Raw genomic sequence first — 21,099 nt, 5'->3', positions numbered from 1 at the left:
TGCTTTAAAAGAGCTCAATCATAAGCACAGAAGAAGAGAAGTGTTTTTAACCTGGATTAGATCACTTACACAAAATTAATTGTTGGGAAGTGCACTGACATTAACAACAACGTCATATGTACATTGTTTTTAAGTGCAGTTGTCAGGATTGTTGATGAAAGAGCCATTTATAGGACACGTTTTTAAAATGACTGATGATTTATTTGCTGCTACGTGAGATGCTGCTGAACTTACTTCCATTGTATTGTTTTAACAGTGCAGTGTTTATTCTATTCAAGTCTGTTTATCCAACAGGCCGGCGTGCCTCAGTCAGTTTCCTCCCTGAGTACTGTAGAGGGGAGAACACTCAGAATAAGCTTCTGTGGATATAAAGACAGGAAATTAAATAGTTAGTTTTTGTCTTAATTCGTGTTTTCTCTGTTGTTACTGTGACTCTTTTTTTTTTTTTTTTTAAAGTATTTTTTTCGGGCTTTTTTGCCTTTAATGTACAGGACAGTGGAGATAGACAGGAAATAGGAGGCAGAGAGAGGGGGAATGACACGGGGTCACCTGCAACGAGGGCTATAGCCTCAACACATGGGGCGGGTGCTCTACCCGCTGAGCTATGCTCAACCCCGTTACTGTGACTCTTAAGCAGATTTGTTTCTCTTGAATTTTGCTCTCACAGTGTAACTGGTTTACATCTCTGAGACAAAAAGAAGAGTCTCATCCTCAGCATACTAAAGATAAATGAGTCCATCAGTCTGCAGAACAGTGAACAGAGTAGTACAGTGTGTTGTGTAATCCTGCACATAGAGGACTGGATCATTTTCAGTCATGGATAAATCACATCAAGAGTAAAAGCAGGTTTGTTCTGTATTGCTTCAACAGTTTCTTGTGTTCAACAATTTATTCTTTATTTATTCTAGTTCTTGTTAATGTGTGCACATCTGTACATCACAGTATCTGAAGGAATCACTGGATTTTATTTTTTTATTTGAGAGTCGTGATGTCTGTCTGATGTTTAGAGAATCAGCTGAAACACACAACCGCAACACACACACACACACACACACACACACACACACACACACACACACACACACACACACACACACACACACACACACACACACACACTCAAACACACACATTTGTCTGCACTATCATGCATGCATACTTTCTTTTCCTCTTTCTGGCTCTGACTTTCTCACACACACATTTAAACTGACTCTCAGCTCTGCTGCCCCCTGGTGGAGGATTTACTGTGACTCGGCTGAGTTCACACTGACAGAGAAACAGCTGATCTGAATACTGATGAAACTGTTTGTACTTGTACACTTTGAGACAGGCCTTCAAATGTCTGTTTGAGGGTTAAGATTTGGTTTTTAGAGTTAAAGGAAATGTTCATAATTATTCAGACTGTCTTTTTTGTTACTATACATGTTTTAAGACACTGGACAAATAGTGAACTCATCCTTTAGGATTGGCATTGGGGTTTAGATTCAGTTTAGGGTTGGGTTTAGTCATTTAGCTCTCCAGGTCAAGATCAGGGTCAGCGGCTCGTAAATCTTTATGTTATTATCTTTAGATTGTGTTATACTGCCTTTACTGCCAAAAGCACATTGTAATCTTCCTGTATGAAAATGTTGCCAACAGGTACCATCAGAGGTGAGCTGTGGGACTCGGTCACTGTAACTGTTCATTGGACAGAGGCAGAGAGGGAAAGTTCTTAGGGAGGAAACGTAGATCAGGATTCTGCCTTCAACTCTTAATTCTCAGCAGACACTGAAAGAAAATAACTAGAGGTATGTTGAATTATTCAAAATAACTGTTGGGTGATGAATATGAGATGATAGAGACACATGTGGCTGTATTTTACTGTAACATCACAGACTACCATAACAACAGAGATTTTACTGCATCAGAAGAGATTTTATTATAGCATCAGATATTTTGGTGGAATATAAAACAGCCAGGTACATTGACTCTGAACATTTAACTCATACATTCAGTATCAATATTTTAACATCATGTTGAGAGAAAATGTGATTCAGCAATGTTACATATCTGCTGTTGTATTTTAGTCAAATATAAACATAATTTGTAGGACACAGAGTTGGTTCAAAGTGTAGAAGAACAATATCAAACAACATCTACAGTTTAGAAGACAGAATGAACATTTCACTATAAGGCAGAAATAAGTTGTTGATCATTCTCAGAAACATTAATAGATGTGTATCATCAGCATAGAAGTGAAGAATAGCAAGTTTATAGTTAATATCTGCTGATTAAACAAAGAATAAAGAAATAAAGTGGAACAAACTGGAACCTTGCAGCACATGTTAACCTGCTCAGTACAGAATCCAGATCCAAATCCAAACATCATCACATGTTTGCTGTCTCTTTAAGTGCAGAGTAGATGTGGTCTTCACTCATGGAGCCAGTAGGACGGTTCTCATAGTGGACAGATAACTGAAAATGAAACAGGAATAACATGAAACCTAAAATACAGCAGTAAACAGTGTAACAGAACAGATATTGTGTTCTTCTTAGATAATTGTTTGCTGATATTTTAGTGATAACAACTCAACAGGTCAGATGTCTAATAATAGTCATTATGATTTTATTTCATTATAGTTTTGTTCATATTAGTGAAGTATTTGCAGACATGAGATTGTTTATTACTAACTACAAAAATAAAATGTCTGCCAACAGTTAGAGTTAACATGAGACATTCAGAGTTAAAGAAAGTCACCTCCTTGTTTCTGCTGTCAGAAGTTTCTCTGATGTTCAAACTAAATGTCTTCTTCATCTTCAGTTTGTAGACGAACAGCAGAACAACAGCAACCAGCACAACAATCACAGGAACACACACAACCAGAGGCCAGAAGTAACCTGGACGAGAGACATCAGAGACGGCTGGGAAGGAAGAGAGAGAGAGACATGTAGTGTATAGTTTAACAGACTGGGATCTTTTGTCTTGTATTGGAAGCTTAAAGGTTCTCTGTGGAGTTTTTGACCAGTAGCTTGTTTTTACATGTGGATCTACGTTGTGAACATGTGGTTGATGTGATACACAATCCTACCAGTGGTTTCATATTATCCCACTGATCTATAGGACAGAGGAACGTGCCCAGAAAACCATTAATGTACCAATAAAAACAGGAGAGAAGAAGACCTCAAGCAATCCAGGATTTTAAATACTTTAATTAATCAGTTTGCAAATATTTTATGACCCAGGGAACATGTTGAACACTGAGTGTGACCTAAAGGACACCCAGTTATATATATATATATATATATACATACATAACCCTTCAATATAAAACTCACCATCTACAACAAGGATTGAGAACGAGTAGGGTGAATCCCGAGACGGTCTGCCGTAACCACACTTGTACCGTCCTGTGTCTGACTGCTTCAGCTGTGTGATGGTCACAGACAGTCCAGATTCCTTTGTATATTCAATGGTGTATCTGTCAGTCTCAAATCTGTTCCCTTCTGTTTCAATGAGGATGTCTTCTTCTTTTTCACATTCATCCTTACAGAGGAACTTCCTGCTTCCATGGACAGTACCACCGCATCCACGAGTGACACTTCCTCCCTCAGATTCTGCACGGATGAAACCAGTGTTTACCCCCAACGGTGCTTCTGAAAAGATGAACAATCAACAGTTAGTGTCTGTACTTCCTGTAAGATGCTGCAGTCTGATCACAATATTTCCTGCTTCACATTGACACAGATCCACAGAGTCACACTGGGAGCTGCCCAGTTCAACCACAGTCTGACTGCTGGACACACTGAGTCAATATATCATAAACGTCTCACAGTCTTCACACAGTTTAATTACATTCTATCTGACTTCATTTATTCTTATGCTTCACAATCATTAAATGGGATGAACATAGTAAATATATCAGGTTTTGTGACTTTCAGTAGAAACTCACCATCTGTAACTCTGAGGTCAAAGTCACAGTAAGAATCTGGAACCAAAGATCCACCCAAACCATATCTGTACCGTCCAGAGTCCGACTTGGTCAGCTGTGTGATGGCCACAGTCACACTTCTTCCAGATGATCCTTCTTTATATCTGATGTTGTATCTGCCGCTCTGAGCTGTGACACGATCTGTTTTAATGAGAATGTTTTCTTCTTTACATTCTCCTTTACAGAAGAACTTGGTGTTTCCAGACGAAGTCAATGAGCATTGCATTGAACCACTTCCTCCTTCAGCTCCAACATAAAGGCTTACTGCATTGCTGAGTCCAGTGTTTCCATCCTGCAGTTCTGTTGGAAAGATGAACAGTGAATACTGATGATCAATACTTTGTGTATTGTAGACTTACTGTAAAACAGACTGCAGCTTAATGAGAGCTAATCCATCACTTCACAGAGAAGCAGAGATGAAACAGAGGCAGTGTGGTGGAAGAAACAGCACATACTCTTCTGTGTCTTATAATTAAACATCATCCTAACACCTTATATGAAAGCTTTGCTTCACAGGTAGATGTGTCTGGGTTTTGTTTACTATATATGGTGATAATGATTCTCACTTTTCTTCCTTGTCTGAAAATATGAGTTGAGAACCACATAAGGGAGTTGTCATTTTATAATGAGGAACATGTTGCTGTTTCCTGTGTGTGGTTGTAGACTGCTGTATAAAACCAGGAACTAACAGAGGCTGCTGCTCTCAGCCTAATGCATATAATGTTATAGGTTGAAACACTTGTTTTGATTAAATAACACAGAAACACATTTTAACATTTTAACTACAGGCAGCAAGTGTTCCCTTACTGTATAGCGGTTGATCTACTCTCAGCTGCAGTTGAAGTCACAGTGTCTCTGTAATGTCTGTTTTTCACTGTTTTAATATCAAACACATTAATGAGCAACAACTATTCATGATGGACAGTTCATAAGAAGCTCTCTAAAACTGTTCATATCATACATGCTATTGTATATGCTGCCGCTTGGGTCAATTATAGCCAGACACAAGCTTTCTTTTCATTGTTATGCAGATGATGTACAAATATATCTACCAGTGAAACCTAATAGTGACAGTGCACAAAGTTCTTTATTTGATTGTATTGCTGATATTAAGCAGTGGCTGGCCCGACACTTTTTACATTTAAATGAGGACAAAACTGAATGTATTGTTATCAGGGATACTGTGAAGATTGGTTTTAGCGCCATTTCTTCTTCGCCCGGTGGTGATCTGAAATTCAATAAACAAATTAACAATGTAATTACGTCTCCTGGCTAAATTAGCTTAAGCCGACACGACTTTGAGAAAGCCATCCATGCTTTTATTAGCTCATGATTGGACTACTCCAATGCACTTTATGTTGGTGTCTCCCAGTCTGCTCTTAGTCGCCTCCAACTTGTACAAAATGCTGCTGCTCATCTTTTAACTAACCCTAACAGAAGAGAGCATATCACTCCAGTTCTTAAATCCCTCCATTGGCTTCCAGTTAATTTTAGAATTGATTTTAACCTCTTAATATTTGTTTTTAAAGATCTTAATGGCTTGGCTCCATCTTATTTGTCTGAGTTTTTAGCCATTCGTGAGCATGGCCGAGCTTTGAGGTCCTCTAACCAACTTTTGTTGGAAGTGCCAAGGTCAAACTGCAAACACTGACCGAGTCTTCTGCACCAAGGCTCTGGATTACAGCAACTCTATTTCTGTAATTAGTGTAAATTGGTACGCCTCTTCAGCGTCGCATGGAGGTCGGGGACAGTGCCCATGCACTGGCAGACCGGGATGGTGGTCCTCATTTTTAAAAAGGGGACCGGAGGGTGTGTTCCAACTATCGGGGGATCACACTACTCAGAAAGTCCAGTTTGGGGACCCCAGAATCACCTTTTTGTGTATGAAGTTGTTCTGTTAGACTCTACACGTGAAGTGGTCGGGATGAGAGTCAGCAACTCCAAATCGGAGGCCATGGTGCGAGTTAGGAGGGAGTCACTGCCCCAAGTGGAGGACTTAAAGTATCTCGGGGTCTTGTTCACAGTGAGGGTAGGATGGAGCGGGAGATCGGCAGGCGGATCGGTGCAGTGTCAGCAGCAGTGATGCAGGGGTTGCACTGGACTGTCCTGGTGAAGAAGGAGCTCTCAATTTACCGGTCAGTCTACGTTCAAACCCTCACCTATGGTCACAAGCTTTGGGTAGTGACTGAAAGAATAAGATCGCAGATACAAGCGGCTGAAATGAGTTTCCTACGACGAGTGTCTGGGCTCAGCCTCAGAGATAGGGTTAGGAGCTCGGACACCAGGGGGAGGCTTGGAGTAGAGCTGCTGCTGCTCCGCATCGAAAGGAGTCAGCTGAGGTGGTTCCAGCATCTGGTCAGGATGCCTCTTGGACGCCGCCCTCTGGAGGTGTTCCAGGCACGTCCAACTGGGAGGAGACCCAGAAAGCGCTGGAGGGATTATATATCCCTTCTGGCCTGGGAACGCCTTGGAATCCCCCAGGAGGAGCTGACGAACGTTGCTGGGGAGAAGGGTGTCTGGGTCACATTGCTTAGCCTGATGCCTCCCAGACCTGGCCCCAGATAAGCGGCAGAAAATGGATGAATGGATGGAGATTGCAAATATTTTATGACTGAGGGAACATCTTGAACACTTGTGTTGGACCTTGAGTTATAATTCTACAAACTTCTTATAAAAAATTGTAAATGTAAAAATGTATATATATATATATATATATATATATATATATACACATACATAATGACAGCGCTCATGTCTCTAATAGTCTGATGGTCACGTCACTTTAATGCTGTTCATTTCATATGATCCCCAACAATGTTGTTTATGTTAATTAGTGATTTATTATCATGCCTTCAGGATGTTATTTATGCTACAGTGCAATGACAGCACTGTAACAGGGGCCGTCACACATTTCTTTAACTCACCATCTGTGTGTATTATGTCAGCAGTAGTAATGACAGAGATGTGCCTCAGAGCTATGAGGATTATATTTTCTTCATGTATACATCCTTGTACTGTTTGTCATTGCATGATATTAATATTTAAATTGTGTATTTCACCAGCAATTAAGGGTTCATTAAGTTATCCTACCTGAGGTCACATTTTTGTGATTCAGTAAACCAATACCTCTTTTACACTCAGTATGTTTTGGTGAGTAACACTGAATATAAATATATCCTGTTTACAAGAAAGCTGCACAGGGAACCTTTATCAAACATGAGATCTTCCTGTTGAACTAAAACCTCAAAGACTTTGGTCTGGATGTTTGTTGACTTGTCATGTGTTTACATCACGTTAATAATTATCTTACATCATAAGAAATGTATAATGTGTTTAAATAGTATACAGTGGGGCAAAAAAGTATTTAGTCAGCTGCAAATTGTGCAAGTTCTCCCACTTATGAGATGAGAGAGGCCTGTAATTGTCATCATAGGTACATTTCAACTATGCGAGACAGAATGGGGGGAAAGAATCCAGGAAATCACATTGTAGGATTTTTAATGAATTAATTGGTAAATTCCTCTGTAAAATAAGTATTTGGTCACCTACAAACAAGAAAGATTTCTGGCTCTCACAGACCTGGAACTTCTTCTTTAAGAGGCTCCTCTGTCCTCCACTCATTATCTGTATTAATGGCACCTGTTTTAACTCGTTATCAGTATAAAAGACAACGGTCCACAACCTCAAACAGTCACACTCCAAACTCCACTATGACCAAGACCAAAGAGCTGTCAAAGGACACCAGAAACAAAATTGTAGACCTGCACCAGTCTGGGAAGCCTGAATCTGCAATAGGTAAGCAGCTTGGTGTGAAGAAATCAACTGTGGGAGCAATTATTAGAAAATGGAAGACATACAAGACCACTGATAATCTCCCTCGATCTGGGGCTCCACACAAGATCTCACCCCGTGGTGTCAAAATGATCACAAGAACGGTGAGCAAAAATCCCAGAACCACACGGGGGGACCTAGTGAATGACCTGCAGAGAGCTGGGACCAAAGTAACAAAGGCTACCATCAGTAACACACTACGCCGCCAGGGACTCAAATCCTGCAGTGCCAGACGTGTCCCCCTGCTGAAGCCAGTACATGTCCAGGCCCGTCTGAAGTTTGCTAGAGAGTATTTGGATGATCCTGAAGAGGATTGGGAGAATGTCATATGGTCAGATGAAACCAAAATAGAACTTTTTGGTAAAAACTCAACTTGTCGTGTTTGGAGGAGAAAGAATGCTGAGTTGCATCCAAAGAACACCATACCTACTGTGAAGCATGGGGGTGGAAACATGAACACCATACCTACTGTGAAGCATGGGGGTAGAAACATCATGCTTTGGGGCTGTTTTTCTGCAAAGGGACCATGATGACTGATCCGTGTAAAGGAAAGAATAAATGGGGCCGTGTATAGTGAGAGTTTGAGTGAAAACCTCCTTCCATCAGTGAGGGCATTGAAGATGAAACGTGGCTGGGTCTTTCAGCATGACAATGATCCCAAACACAACCCCCGGGCAACGAAGGAGTGGCTTCGTAAGAAGCATTTCAAAGTCCTGGAGTGGCCTAGCCAGTCTCCAGATCTCAACCCCATAGAAAATCTTTGGAGAGAGTTGAAAGTCAGTGTTGCCCAGCGACAGCCCCAAAACATCACTGTTCTAGAGGAGATCTGCATGGAGGAATGGGCCAAAACATCACTGCTCTAGAGGAGATCTGCATGGAGGAATGGGCCAAAATACCAGCAACAGTGTGTGAAAACCTCGTGAAGACCTCTATCATTGCCAACAAAGGGTATATAACAAATTATTGACATGAATTTTTGTTATTGACCAAATACTTTTGCGAATAAAATTAGTAATTTGCGAACAAATTCTTTAAAAATCTGATTTTCTGGATTTTTTCTTATAACAAAATTGTCTGTTTTAAGAAGACGTTTAGTTGCAGAGAGACAGTGATGGACAGATGGACAGACATGAACTGTCCTGTACCTGCAAACTGCTCTGTGGTTTCAGGGAAAGATGATGAAGGTGTGAAGCTTCCTGAACTGGAGGTTAAACTCTGTGTTGTTGCTGGTGTGGAGGCTGATGGGGCTGATGTTGGTTCTTCAGTGGTTGGAGCTGTGAACAATGAAAACACAATGAAACTATCAGATATTGAATCAATAAAGCAGAGGAATGAGACGCTGCTCTAGAAAGAAAGATCATATTAAAAAATCGACCACATACACAAGAAAAATGCAATAAATGTGTCAATGAAGTAAAATCAATTATAAGGACATAAGTGCACTGAGCTGCTCTGAGTAATCAGCAGACCATGAGAGATCCTGGCGTCATGACTTAAGTGTCATCCTTGACTTTATGGCAACATACAACACATCTCCATGACATTCAATATAAAGACTGGAATCTTCTATCTTTTATTAGAAGGTCAAAAGTTCCTTGTGGAGTTTATGACCATAAGTAGCTTGTTTTTATGTGTGGATCTACGTTGTGCATACATGGTTGATGTGATACACAATCCTACCAGTGGTTTCATATTATCCCACTGATCTATAGGATGCAGGAATGCACAAATAAATACAGCAGAGAAGAAGACTGCAAGCAATGCAGGATATAAAATACTTTGAATAATCAGCTTTGCAAATATTCTATGACTGAGGAAACATGTTGAACACTTGTGTTGAACCTAAAGGACACTCAGCATGTTTATATTTATATATATTTTTTTTATTTGTATTATATATTTTATTATATATTTTATATATAAATATAACCTGTGTTGAAGGAAACTGCGCAGGGAACCTTTATCACACATGAGATCTTCCTGTTGAATTAAAACTTCAAAGACTTTGGTCTGGATGTTTGTTGACTTGTGTGTTTGCATCACATGTTAATAATTATCTTACATCATTAGAAATGTAGGATGTGTTTAAACATTAGACACAATTATAATAAGGAAGTATATAGTTCTAGGTGCTGAAACATTTTAGACAATGGTGTTATTCTTATAAGAAAACATTTGACTGTTTTAAGAAGACGTTTAGTAGCAGAGAGACAGTGATGGACAGATGGACAGACATGAACTGTCCTGTACCTGCAAACTGCTCTGTGGTTTCAGGGAAAGGTGATGAAGGTGTGAAGCTTCCTGAACTGGAGGTTAAACTCTGTGTTGTTGCTGGTGTGGAGGCTGATGGGACTGATGTTGGTTCTTCAGTGGTTGGAGCTGTGAACAATGAAAACACAATGAAACTATCAGATACTGAATCAATAAAGCAGAGGAATGAGATGCTGCTCTAGAAAGAAAGATCATATTAAAACAACGACCACATACACAAGAAAAATGCAAAAAATATGTTAATGAAGTGAAAACAATTATAAGTAAGTGACCAAAATATAAGGACATAAGTGCACTGAGCTGATCTGAGTAATCAGCAGACCATGAGAGATCCTGGTGTCATGACTTAAGTGTCATCCTTGACTTGATGGCAACATACAACACATCTCCATGACATTTAGTTTAAAGACTGGAATCTTCTATCTTTTATTAGAAGATCAAAAGTTCCTTGTGGACTTTCTGACCATAAGTAACTTGTTTTAATGTGTGGATCTACGTTGTGCATACATGGTTGATGTGATACACAATTCTACCAGTGGTTTCATATTATCCCACTGATCTATAGGATGCAGGAATGCACAAATAAATACAGCAGAGAAGAACATCAACCCCTTTTTTCTGATGTAAAATAACTACTTAAAAATTAATTTATCAGAAAAATGAGGACATGGACAAACATGAGCGTGATAAGAACAAACTTAATTGATTTGACGTGAACTTTGATTATTTGTCCTGATTTATCGATTAAACTATGCACAATACCCACAATCACTGAAATTCAGGCCCTGTGTATGTGTTGTCAGCTGTATCTTTCTCATAACATCAATCCATTATTATTTTTCTCCAAGAACTCATATGCACTCACCAGAAGTTACATAAATCAAGAATAAACATTTTCATGATTTTTAATATAAAACTCACCATATATAACAAAGATCAAGAATGAGTAGGATGAATCTGGAGACGAAGGTCTGCCGTAACCACACATGTACCATCCTGTGTCCGACTTCTTCAGCTGTGTGATGTTCACAGACATTTCAACTGCAGATCCTTTTGTATATTCAATACTGTATCTGCCACTCTGAGCTCTGTTCGCTGCTGTTTCAACCAGGATGTCTTCTTCTTTTTTACATTCACCCTTACAGAAGAACTTTCTGCTTCCATTGACAGTAGCAAAGCATCCATGTGTGACACTTTCACCCTCAGTTACTGTACGGATTAATTGAGTGTTTAACCCCAACGTTGCTTCTGAAAAGATGAACAATCAACAGTTAGTGTCTGTACTTCCTGTAAGATGCTGCAGTCTGATCACAATATTTCCTGCTTCACATTGACACAGATCCACAGAGTGACACTGGGAGCTGCCCAGTTCAACCACAGTCTGACTGCTGGATACACTGAGTCAATATATCATAAACGTCTCACAGTCTTCACACAGTTTAATTACATTCTATCTGACTTCATTTATTCTTATGCTTCACAATCATTAAATGGGATGAACATAGTAAATATATCAGGTTTTGTGACTTTCAGTAGAAACTCACCATCTGTAACTATGAGGTCAAAGTCACAGTAACCATCTGGAACCAAAGATCGACCCAAACCAAATCTGTACCGTCCAGAGTCCGACTTGGTCAGCTGTGTGAAGTACACAGACACTTTTCTTCTTCCAGAGGATTTTGTTTCATATTTGATGCTGTATCTGCCGCTCTGAGCTGTGACACGATCTGTTTTAATGAGAATGTTTTCTTCTTTACATTCTCCTTTACAGAAGAACTTGGTGTTTCCAGACGAAGTAAAGTAGCATTGTAATGAACCACTTCCTCCTTCTGCTCCAACAAAAACACTTACTGCATTGCTGAGTCCAGTGTTTCCATCCTGCAGTGCTGTTGGAAAGATGAACAGTGAATACTGATGATCAATACTTTGTGTATTGTAGACTTACTGTAAAACAGCACATACTCTTCTATGCCATGTATTTAATTCCTAACACCTTACATGAAAGCTTTGCTTCACAGTTACATGTGTGTGTTTTGTTTATTGTATACAGTGATAATCAGTCCTCACCTGATAAGAAGCAGAAGAACAGAACCTGGTGGATATTCATTCTGAGTTTGATCCTGATGCAGAAAATCATCAAACTGTCAGAGAACTGCCTCAAAGTGTCTGTCTGATCAACCAGGAAGATGGAGACGCCTTAAGTTAACATTACTTCCTCTCTCTCTCTCTCTCTCTCTCTCTCTCTCTCTCTAAATATGGGGAGTCAAGAGTTACTGATATATTTTTGTAACTGCTGACTGCAAACTTCCCTGAACTGAAGTTTCCAGTCAGCTGAAACAAGTTGTCTGCATGTCTTGTCTCTTTGCACAAATTAGTGTCATTATTACATTTGTATAATAATGCTGCTCTGTTTCACACACAGGTCACAAACATCAAATCCACTGTGGCAACCAACCGCAAATTAACTGAAAATAACAAAAACACCCAACAGCCAGGTAAGTGTCTGCCATGGAGCACCAGCTACATCAATGTGTGCAAAGTAAATATAAGGTTATGGTTACCATGGTAACCTACCCTGTGAAATTAAAGTACTTGCTGGCCGGTTTTCTTCAACAAACTTTTTCCCTGTCTCCGCCTACAGAGCAACAGGAAGTCACAAGGTTTCATTTCCTCATTCATTCAGTCTGTATTTGTACAGGTTTACTGTATGTAAGAATCAAAATCCCCGCTGGGTATTAGTTTCCTAATTAAGGACTATTCAGTAACATTTATGAGATAGTCAGCTATTTCTTTGAACACTTTTGTCCTCACATTCAAATATTACATAGTGTGAATTCCCCCTCAGCTCAGAATCAAACTTCTTCCTTCTATAACACTGTGACTGTGCACATTGATCAGGCTGCTGTCTGGTTGTTAGGATATGTAATATTAGTTTACATTTTTAAAAATCTGTACAAAGCTTTATTAAACAATCTTCATTAATTACATAGACAGTGCTGTGAAAAAGTATTTTCCAAATCATCAAACAAATTTTAATGTCAGACAAAGATAACGCAAGTAAATACAAATTTCAAAGACTGCGTAATATTGCAAAAATTAGACATATCCTGTCTTAAAATGATGCTGAAAAATATTACTCCCATCTTGGCTTCACTGCATTGGCTTCCCGTAAAATTCAGAATAGAATTCAAAATCTTTCTCCTCACCTTCAAAACTCTCAATGGTCAGGCTCCATCATATCTTAAAGAGCTTATAGAACCTTATGAATCTACTAGAACACTGTGCTCCAAGCATGCAGGCTTACTTGTGGTTCCTAGTATCTCTAAATGTACAATGGGAGACAGAGCCTTCAGCTATCAGGCTCCTGTCCTGTGGAACCATTTCCCAGATTTGGTCGGGGGGGCAGAACCCTCTTTACGTTTAAGAGTAGGCTTAAAACGTTCCTTTTTGATAAAGCTGATAGTTCGGGCCGGTTCCAGCTCCTAGTTTATGCTGCTATAGGCTTAGACTGCCGGAGGACTCCCATGATGCACTGGGCTCCTCTCTCCTCCTCCCTCTCTCTCTCTATCCATCCATCTATATCCATTAACATTCATGTTCTATTAATGCATCAATAAGCTAAACTTCTTCCCCAGAGTTGTCTGTGCTTTCTGGTCTCACAGGTAATCTGGGCCTGTAGACGTCCGGATGACAGATTCCAGTCGCGGACCTTCAATGTGCTTCTCTCTCCTCTCCTTCCTCTCTCCTCTCTCTCCTCTCCTCCCCTTCCTCTCCCCTTCCTCTCTCCTCCTCTTCCTCTCTCTCTCCTCTCCTTCCTCTCTTTTCTCTCTCTCCTCTCTACTCCAACCGGTCCAGGTAGATGTTATCCCACTCTGAGTCTGGTTCTGAGGGTTCTTCCTGTTAAAAGATGTTCTCCCACTCTGAGTCTGGTTCTGAGGGTTCTTCCTGTTAAAGGGAGTTTTTTCTTTCCACTGTCACCAAGTGCTGTTCATGTGGGAATGTTGGGTCTCCTTAGAATTAATCCTGAAGAATTCAGTTTAGACCTGCTCTATGTGGAAAGTGCCTTGAGATAACTTTGTTGTGATTTGGCGTTATACAAATAAAGATTGACTGATATATATTCAATTTCACTAGCCACAGCCAGGCCCGATTACTGCCAGACCTGTACAATCAAGAAATCACTTAAAAAGAACCTGTCTGACAACATGAAGTAGGCTAAAAGATCTCCAAAAGCCACACATCATGCCGTGATCTAAAGAAATCCAAGAACAGATGAGAAACAAAGGAGTTGACATCTATCAGTCTAGAAAGGGTTACAAAGCCATTTCTAAGGCTTTGGGACTTTATTTTGTTGGCTTTGGGACTCCATTATCCACAAATGGAGAAAACATGGAACAGTGGCGAACCTTCCCAGCAGTGGGTGGCCTACCAAAATTAGTCCAAGAGCGCATCGATGACTCATCCAGGAGGTAACAAAAGAACCCAGAACAACATCTAAAGAACTGCAGACCTCACTTGCCTCAGTTAAGGTCAGTGTTCAAGATTCTACCATAAGAAAGAAACTGGACAAAAATAGCATCCATGATAGAGTTCCAAGGCGAAAACCACTGCTGACCAAAAAGAACACAGAGGCTTGTCTCACATTTTCCAAAAAACACCTGGATGATCCCCAAAGAACATCATACCAACAGTCAAACATGGTGGTGGTAGTGTGATGGTCTGGGGCTGCATTGCTGCTTCAGGGCCTGGACGACTTGCTGTGATTGAAGGAAACGATGAATTCTGCTCTCTATCAAAAAATACTGACTTGAAGCTCAAGCGTACTTGGGTTATGCAGCAGGACAACGATCCGAAGCACACCAGCAAGTCCACCTCTGAATGGTTAAAAAACAAAATTAAGGTTTTGGAGTGGCCTAGTCAAAGTCCGAATCTGAATCCAATCAAGACGCTGTGGCATGACCTTAGACGGGCCGTTCATGCTCAAAAACCCTCCAGTGTGGCTGAATTAAAACAGTTCTGCAAAGAAGAATGGGCCAAAATTCCTCCACAGCGATGTGAAAGACTCATTGCTAGTTATCGCGAATGCTTGATTTCAGTTGTTCAGGGTGGCGCAACCAGTTATGTGTTAAGGGGGCAATTACTTTTTCACATTGGTGATATAGGTTTTGAATAATTCTTTACGTCAATAAATGGAATGATCATTTAAAAGCTGCATTTTATGTTCACTCTCATTGTCTTTTTCTTAAATTAAAATTTCTTTAATGATCTGAAACATAAGTGTGACAAAAGCAAAAACAGAAGAAAATCGGTAGGGGGCAAATACTTTTTCACAGCACTGTATATATTTCACATATATGAATAGCTGAACTTAAAAGTCAGACATGTGGCAGCATACAAAAATAAAATCAGAACCCATATTATATTGAGGACCAGAGACAAGGATAAACAAAGCCAAGAGTATTTAAATTAGGCAAATAAATAAAATTAGTTTAAAAATATTACTAATAATGACAATAAGAGGATTCCTTACAATAGATTACACTTCAGTGCCTCTTCAATACCACCTGACTACATAAGCGAGTTTCTCGAGAGCTAAACTTGATGTTAAGTTTTAACAACCAGAGACCAAGAGTGCAGCAGCTTCTTCCAGCACAGTGCAATAGATCGTCTGACTTGTAGTAAATATACAGTAGGTAAACCATTTTCTTGTCATGGCATCACAGTCAGCTGACTGAATTCAATGTAGAATACTTGCCTGGTGATGTTGTAGCATTATATTATCACTAATTTATGAACTTGTATAAACAAAGAAGGTCAAAGTGTTGTGTATAAATGTGCCATCACTACCAATCTGAGGTGTATTCCAGAAAGCGGATTTTGTGAAATTTCTGAGTTTGTTCACCCTGACAGTAAAAGTGTGATTTCAGTTCCTGAAAGAGAGGTAACTCTGGTTCAGTCCCCATGCTAGCTGACTCTGAGAATCTAACCTGCTTGCTGGTCGGTTTTCTTCTGCAAACCCTGAGTTCCCCTCTGTCTCCTCCCACAGGGCCTGAAGAAGTCACAAGGTTTCATTTCCTTATTCACCCAGTTAATAATTGTAAGTGCTTATTGAAGCACATTCATTAGTGGAGGTTTACTGCATGTCAGAATCAATATCCCAGTTGGATATTAGTTTGCTATTTAGGGGCGCTTACAACATCACGTTACTGCAGTAGTCAGCTGTGCCTTTGAACAATGTTTTTTGTCCTCACATTAAAATATTACACAGCGTATCTGTTTTTTAATTTTTAACTGTATCTTTTATCTTCACTTGTTGCCCCTGTTTGTTTTGTTGCCATCAGATTAGAGGATGAACAAATATTTGTACAATCAATAAATCAAATTAAAGTATGGCTAATTATTATGTAATGGACGGTGCTTGATAAAACTTTATTGTATTAACTCTTCTGTAATTCAGGTTCATTAATGTTTCTCCATCTACTGGATGAAAATGGAGGCTCTGTCTTTTTGCTCTGTTGCCATGGTAAATTGAGGTATGAAACCTCCATTGATGGTGCCTTTATTCATTCACCACAACCCACATCTCAGTTTCACATCTCAGCAGGGCCGGTTCTAGGCAGGTATATATGAGGGGGCAGTCAGAAATGTGAAGGGGTCATCATGTGTACACATCATGCTCCAGCACTTTTTTTCTGTGCTTATAGTAACGATGCTTTCTTCATTGAAAGGGGTCTATGTGTCCAACCCCAACCTGGAGAAGTGGATTGCACTTTGTCAGGCCTCTACCTTCAGACCTGTCCAACTTGGGTGTCCCACCTGAACACTAACTGAGGCATACAAACCCCTGACCACAATAAGGTGGCAATCCCTCAAGGGGGGAAACTGAAAAATAAAAATAAAATAAATGAATAAAATAAAATGAAATAAAACATTCTTCATCCAGATTTTATCAACCGACAACATAATATTTATCTTAACTGGATGACCTAATTTTCAAATAAATTTTAACCTAAGGTAGGACTTCACACACTATAGTTAATATTGTGGCAAGCTCACGTGGAAGAAAGTGAACTGTGACAGATTTCTGCTTTATACAACTCCTGTGTCCCTTACACCACATAACCACAGGAGGTGCTATTTATTCAACATCAGAATTAACAACAACCCTACATGATTACTGGCCAGAGGTAATCAAACACACCAGGAGACTCAGTCGCGGTGGCTACACTACTAATTACAGTTAACATCAAACTTAACACTATGTATGGCCATATAACCTGGAAACTCACATAACACAATTAAATATGCACACAACATCACTAAAACATGGCTTTCCTTTCAAACATTAACAGTCCCATGAGCCTTTGAGCTCAAACCAGAGAACCAGCTCAAATTGTCCCAATCAGAGTGACCACTCCCCCCTCTGGTCGCTACAATATTTACAAAACTGAAAGGTAGTCTTATTGAATAATAATACAAAATCTTCTCAAACTATTTTATAAAACACAACAGATATACAGCAGAACTCTTTTTTTCTTGTTTTTTTGTTGGCAGCTTAACAGGCTGCTTTTGGGGAGCACTTGTTGAGGGGATGGAGGGAGCTGGTGCAGGAGAATCAGTGCTTGCTGATGCTAAAGGTGCAGTATTGCTAGCTGCTGTGATTATTTTAAAAAAACAGTACAGAACTACAGCCTGGGGCGGGGCTTTACGTAGGTGTCAGTCCATAGACTGTATAAAGGGTCGGTCAGACACAGGTCACTTGTCTTCAGTTTGTCACATGCAGTGGACGTGGGCACTCATCTCTATGCTTGTAACGCTGCTGCTCCTTCAATGTCTAACCCACTCCGTGGCAGTGCTGAAACCTGACACAGGGCTGAGGGGTGTGTGCGGGTGTGTCTCTGTGCTGCGCAGGCTGTGGTGAATACACGTCATAGACTGTATATGATACACGCACAGCTGAGGGACAGAGAGATGAGAGGGAAGCCGACACTGTAGGCTATCGCGTGTGTCCCTTTTTCGGCGGATTTTTCCGCTAATGCAGATTATTTTGTCAACTTGTAATGTATATTAATTTTGTGAGTATATTAAAATGTGCTTTCTCAACTTCCAAAATTTTGATTTGAGGGGGCAAGACATTTATTTAAGGGGGCTCTGCCCCCTCTTGCCCCTGCAAAGAGCCGGCCTCGCATCTCAGGGCACATTGACTCAGAAGTTTGCTATTTTGTCAATTAAATTTTTATTTATATAACACCAGATAACAGAATCCATCTCAGGGCATGTTTCACATAGAGCAGGTCTAGAGCACACTCTTCATTTTAGAGAGATGCAACATTCCCGATAAGCAGCACAGGAAAACTTCTCTTTACTAGGAAAAAATCTCATGCAGATCTGGGCTCTAGTTGGTTTGACCATTTGCCTTGATTGGTTGGGAGAGACAGATGGAGGGAGAGAAGACAGAGATACAGAGAAGCACAATAACAACAATGACAATCATAGTAATAATAGAAACATAACTAGCAAGCAGGACCATGGCAGCAGGTTGTCCACAACCATGACCTATGAAGGTTGTGTAAGTGTTTTTGGGCTTTGATTTTCCATTTTTTCTCTGTGTTCCTGCACTTGTTTGCAAGTCCATTTTTCTCTCCACACCTGGCCTGCATCAAGTTTGTTAACCCTGACTTGCCTTCAGTTTTTTATGTTCTTCTTTTGCATTAATATTTTCTCCTTCAGCTGTCTTGTCTACCCGACAGTTGCATGTTTTTTGGGCAAACTATAAATGTTCATGTTGATGCTAGCCTGGAAACATTGAATCAACAAACAGTGTTTTTCTTTATACAAGTTTATCAAAAAGACCCCTTATGATGATGACGACAAATGGTTTTCCGTGTTCCTCGCCCAGATGTGGGTCACCACCCCCCCCCCCCCGGAGCCAGGCGCTAGCGAGCTGTTGTGTATAAAATGGGCCATCACTACCAATCTGAGGTGTATTCCAGAAAGCGGATTTTGTGAAAATTCTGAGTTTGTTCACCCTGACAAGAAAAGTGTGTTTTCAGTTCCTGAAAGAGAGGTAACTCTGGTTCAGTTCCCATGCTAGCTGACTCTGAGAATCTAACCTGCTTGCTGGTCGGTTTTCTTCTGCAAACCCTGAGTTCCCCTCTGTCTCCTCCCACAGGGCCTGAAGAAGTCACAAGGTTTCATTTCCTCATTCACCCAGTTCATAATAAAAGTGCTTATTGAAGCACATTCATTAGTGGAGCTTTACTGTATGTCAGAATCAATATCCCAGTTGGATATTAGTTTGATATTTAGGGGCGCTTACAATATCATCATGTTACTGCAGTAGTCAGCTGTTTTTTTGAACAATGTTTTTTGTCCTCACATTAAAATATTACACAGCGTATCTGTTTATTTTTAACTATCTTTTATCTTTACTTGTTGCCCCTGTGTGTTTTGTTATCACCAGATTAGAGGATGAACAAATATTTGTAGAATCAATAAATCAAATGAAAGTATGGCTAGTTATTATGTAATGGACGGTGCTAGATATAACTTTATTGTATTAACTTATTAACTCTTCTGTAATTCAGGTTCATTAATGTTTCTCCATCTACTGGATGAAAATGGAGGCTCTGTCTTTTTGCTCTGTTGCCATGGTAAATTGAGGTATGAAACCTCCATTGATGGTGCCTTTATTCATTCACCACAACTCACATCTCAGTTTCACATCTCAGGGCACATTGACTCAGAAGTTTGTTATTTTGTCAATTAAATTACATTTTATTTATATAACACCAAATAACAGAATCTATCTCAGGGCATTTTTCACATAGAGCAGGTCTAGAGCACACTCTTCAGTTTTTTGTTGCAGAGAGATGCAACATTCCCCATAAGCAGCACAGGAAAACTTCTCTTCACTGGGAAAAAATCTCATGCAGATCTGGGCTCTAGTTGGTTTGACCATTTGCTTTGATTGGTTGGGGGAGACAGATGGAGGGAGAGAAGACAGAGATACAGAGAAGCACAATAACAACAATAATGTCAATCATAGTAAGAATAGAAACATAACTAACAAGCAGGACCATGGCAGCAGGTTGTCCACAACCATGACCTATGAAGGTTGTGTAAGTGTTTTTGGGCTTTGATTTTCCATTTTTTCTCTGTGTTCCTGAACTTGTTTGCAAGTCCATTTTCTCTCCACACCTGGCCTGCATCAGGTTTGTTAACCCTGACTTGGCTTCAGTTTTTTATGTTCTTTTGTATTAATATTTTCTCCTTCATTTGCTTCTTTGTGCATTTTACAATAATTAAATTATATATACTATACATGCATATGCATCAACAACATTTTGTATGTACAAACTATATTACTTTAACAATACTTTAACAATGGTTTGCTGTAATGATTGATCTGAACCACATCAACCTGCCATTTCAACATGTATATTTCCACCAAACTGTCCATAAGATGTTTGCACTAAACTGTGAAACACATTTTCTGCACTTTACAAGTAACTTTTCTCATTTTTGCTGCATTTTCATTTTAAGAGAGTCTGTCTGACTCTGATTAACACATGCACATTGTGTTAAAATAGCTGTCTTATCTACCTGAGAGTTTCATGTTTTTTGGCAATCTATATATACTTTTGACACAATACGTAAATGTTCATGTTGATGCTAGCCTGGAAACATTGAATCAACAAACAGTGTTTTCTTTTTTCTTTCAGTTTCCTCGAGAGGGGTTGGACTCTCTTTCACTCTTGCCACTGGTGAGAGGCGCCAGGCAGGGGTGGTAATACTTATTGCCCCCCAGCTTGGTGCCTGTATTTTTGGAGTTTACCCCGGTAGACGAGAGGGTAGCCTCCCTCCGCCTCTGGGTGGGGGATGGATCCTGACTGCTGTCTGTGCGTATGGCCCAAACAACAGCTCAGAGTATCCACCCTTCTTGGACTCCTTGGAGGGGGTGCTTGAAAGCGCTCACTCTTGGGATTCCCTCGTTCTACTGGGGGACTTCAACGGCAACGTTGGCAGT

At 39.9% G+C, this 21,099-nt stretch overlaps 1 protein-coding gene across 1 annotated transcript; it reads right to left on the bottom strand.

Moving 5' to 3' along the window:
* Positions 1-2,191: 2,191 nt before the first annotated feature.
* LOC128357838 (uncharacterized) lies at positions 2,192-12,254 on the bottom strand. The gene is made up of 4 exons (XM_053318227.1): positions 12,138-12,254; positions 10,992-11,318; positions 2,738-2,901; positions 2,192-2,454 (listed from the first exon to the last, which is right to left on the bottom strand). The coding sequence occupies exons 1-4, from the start codon at positions 12,205-12,207 to the stop codon at positions 2,368-2,370; spliced, it is 648 nt and encodes a 215-aa protein (XP_053174202.1). The 5' UTR covers positions 12,208-12,254; the 3' UTR covers positions 2,192-2,367.
* Between the last annotated feature and the right edge of the window lie 8,845 nt (positions 12,255-21,099).

The sequence above is a fragment of the Scomber japonicus genome, chromosome 4 (assembly GCF_027409825.1).
Source record: "Scomber japonicus isolate fScoJap1 chromosome 4, fScoJap1.pri, whole genome shotgun sequence".
Taxonomy (NCBI): domain Eukaryota; kingdom Metazoa; phylum Chordata; class Actinopteri; order Scombriformes; family Scombridae; genus Scomber; species Scomber japonicus.
Note: the sequence above shows the minus strand (reverse complement) of the source record. Positions and strands in the feature narration are given on the sequence as shown.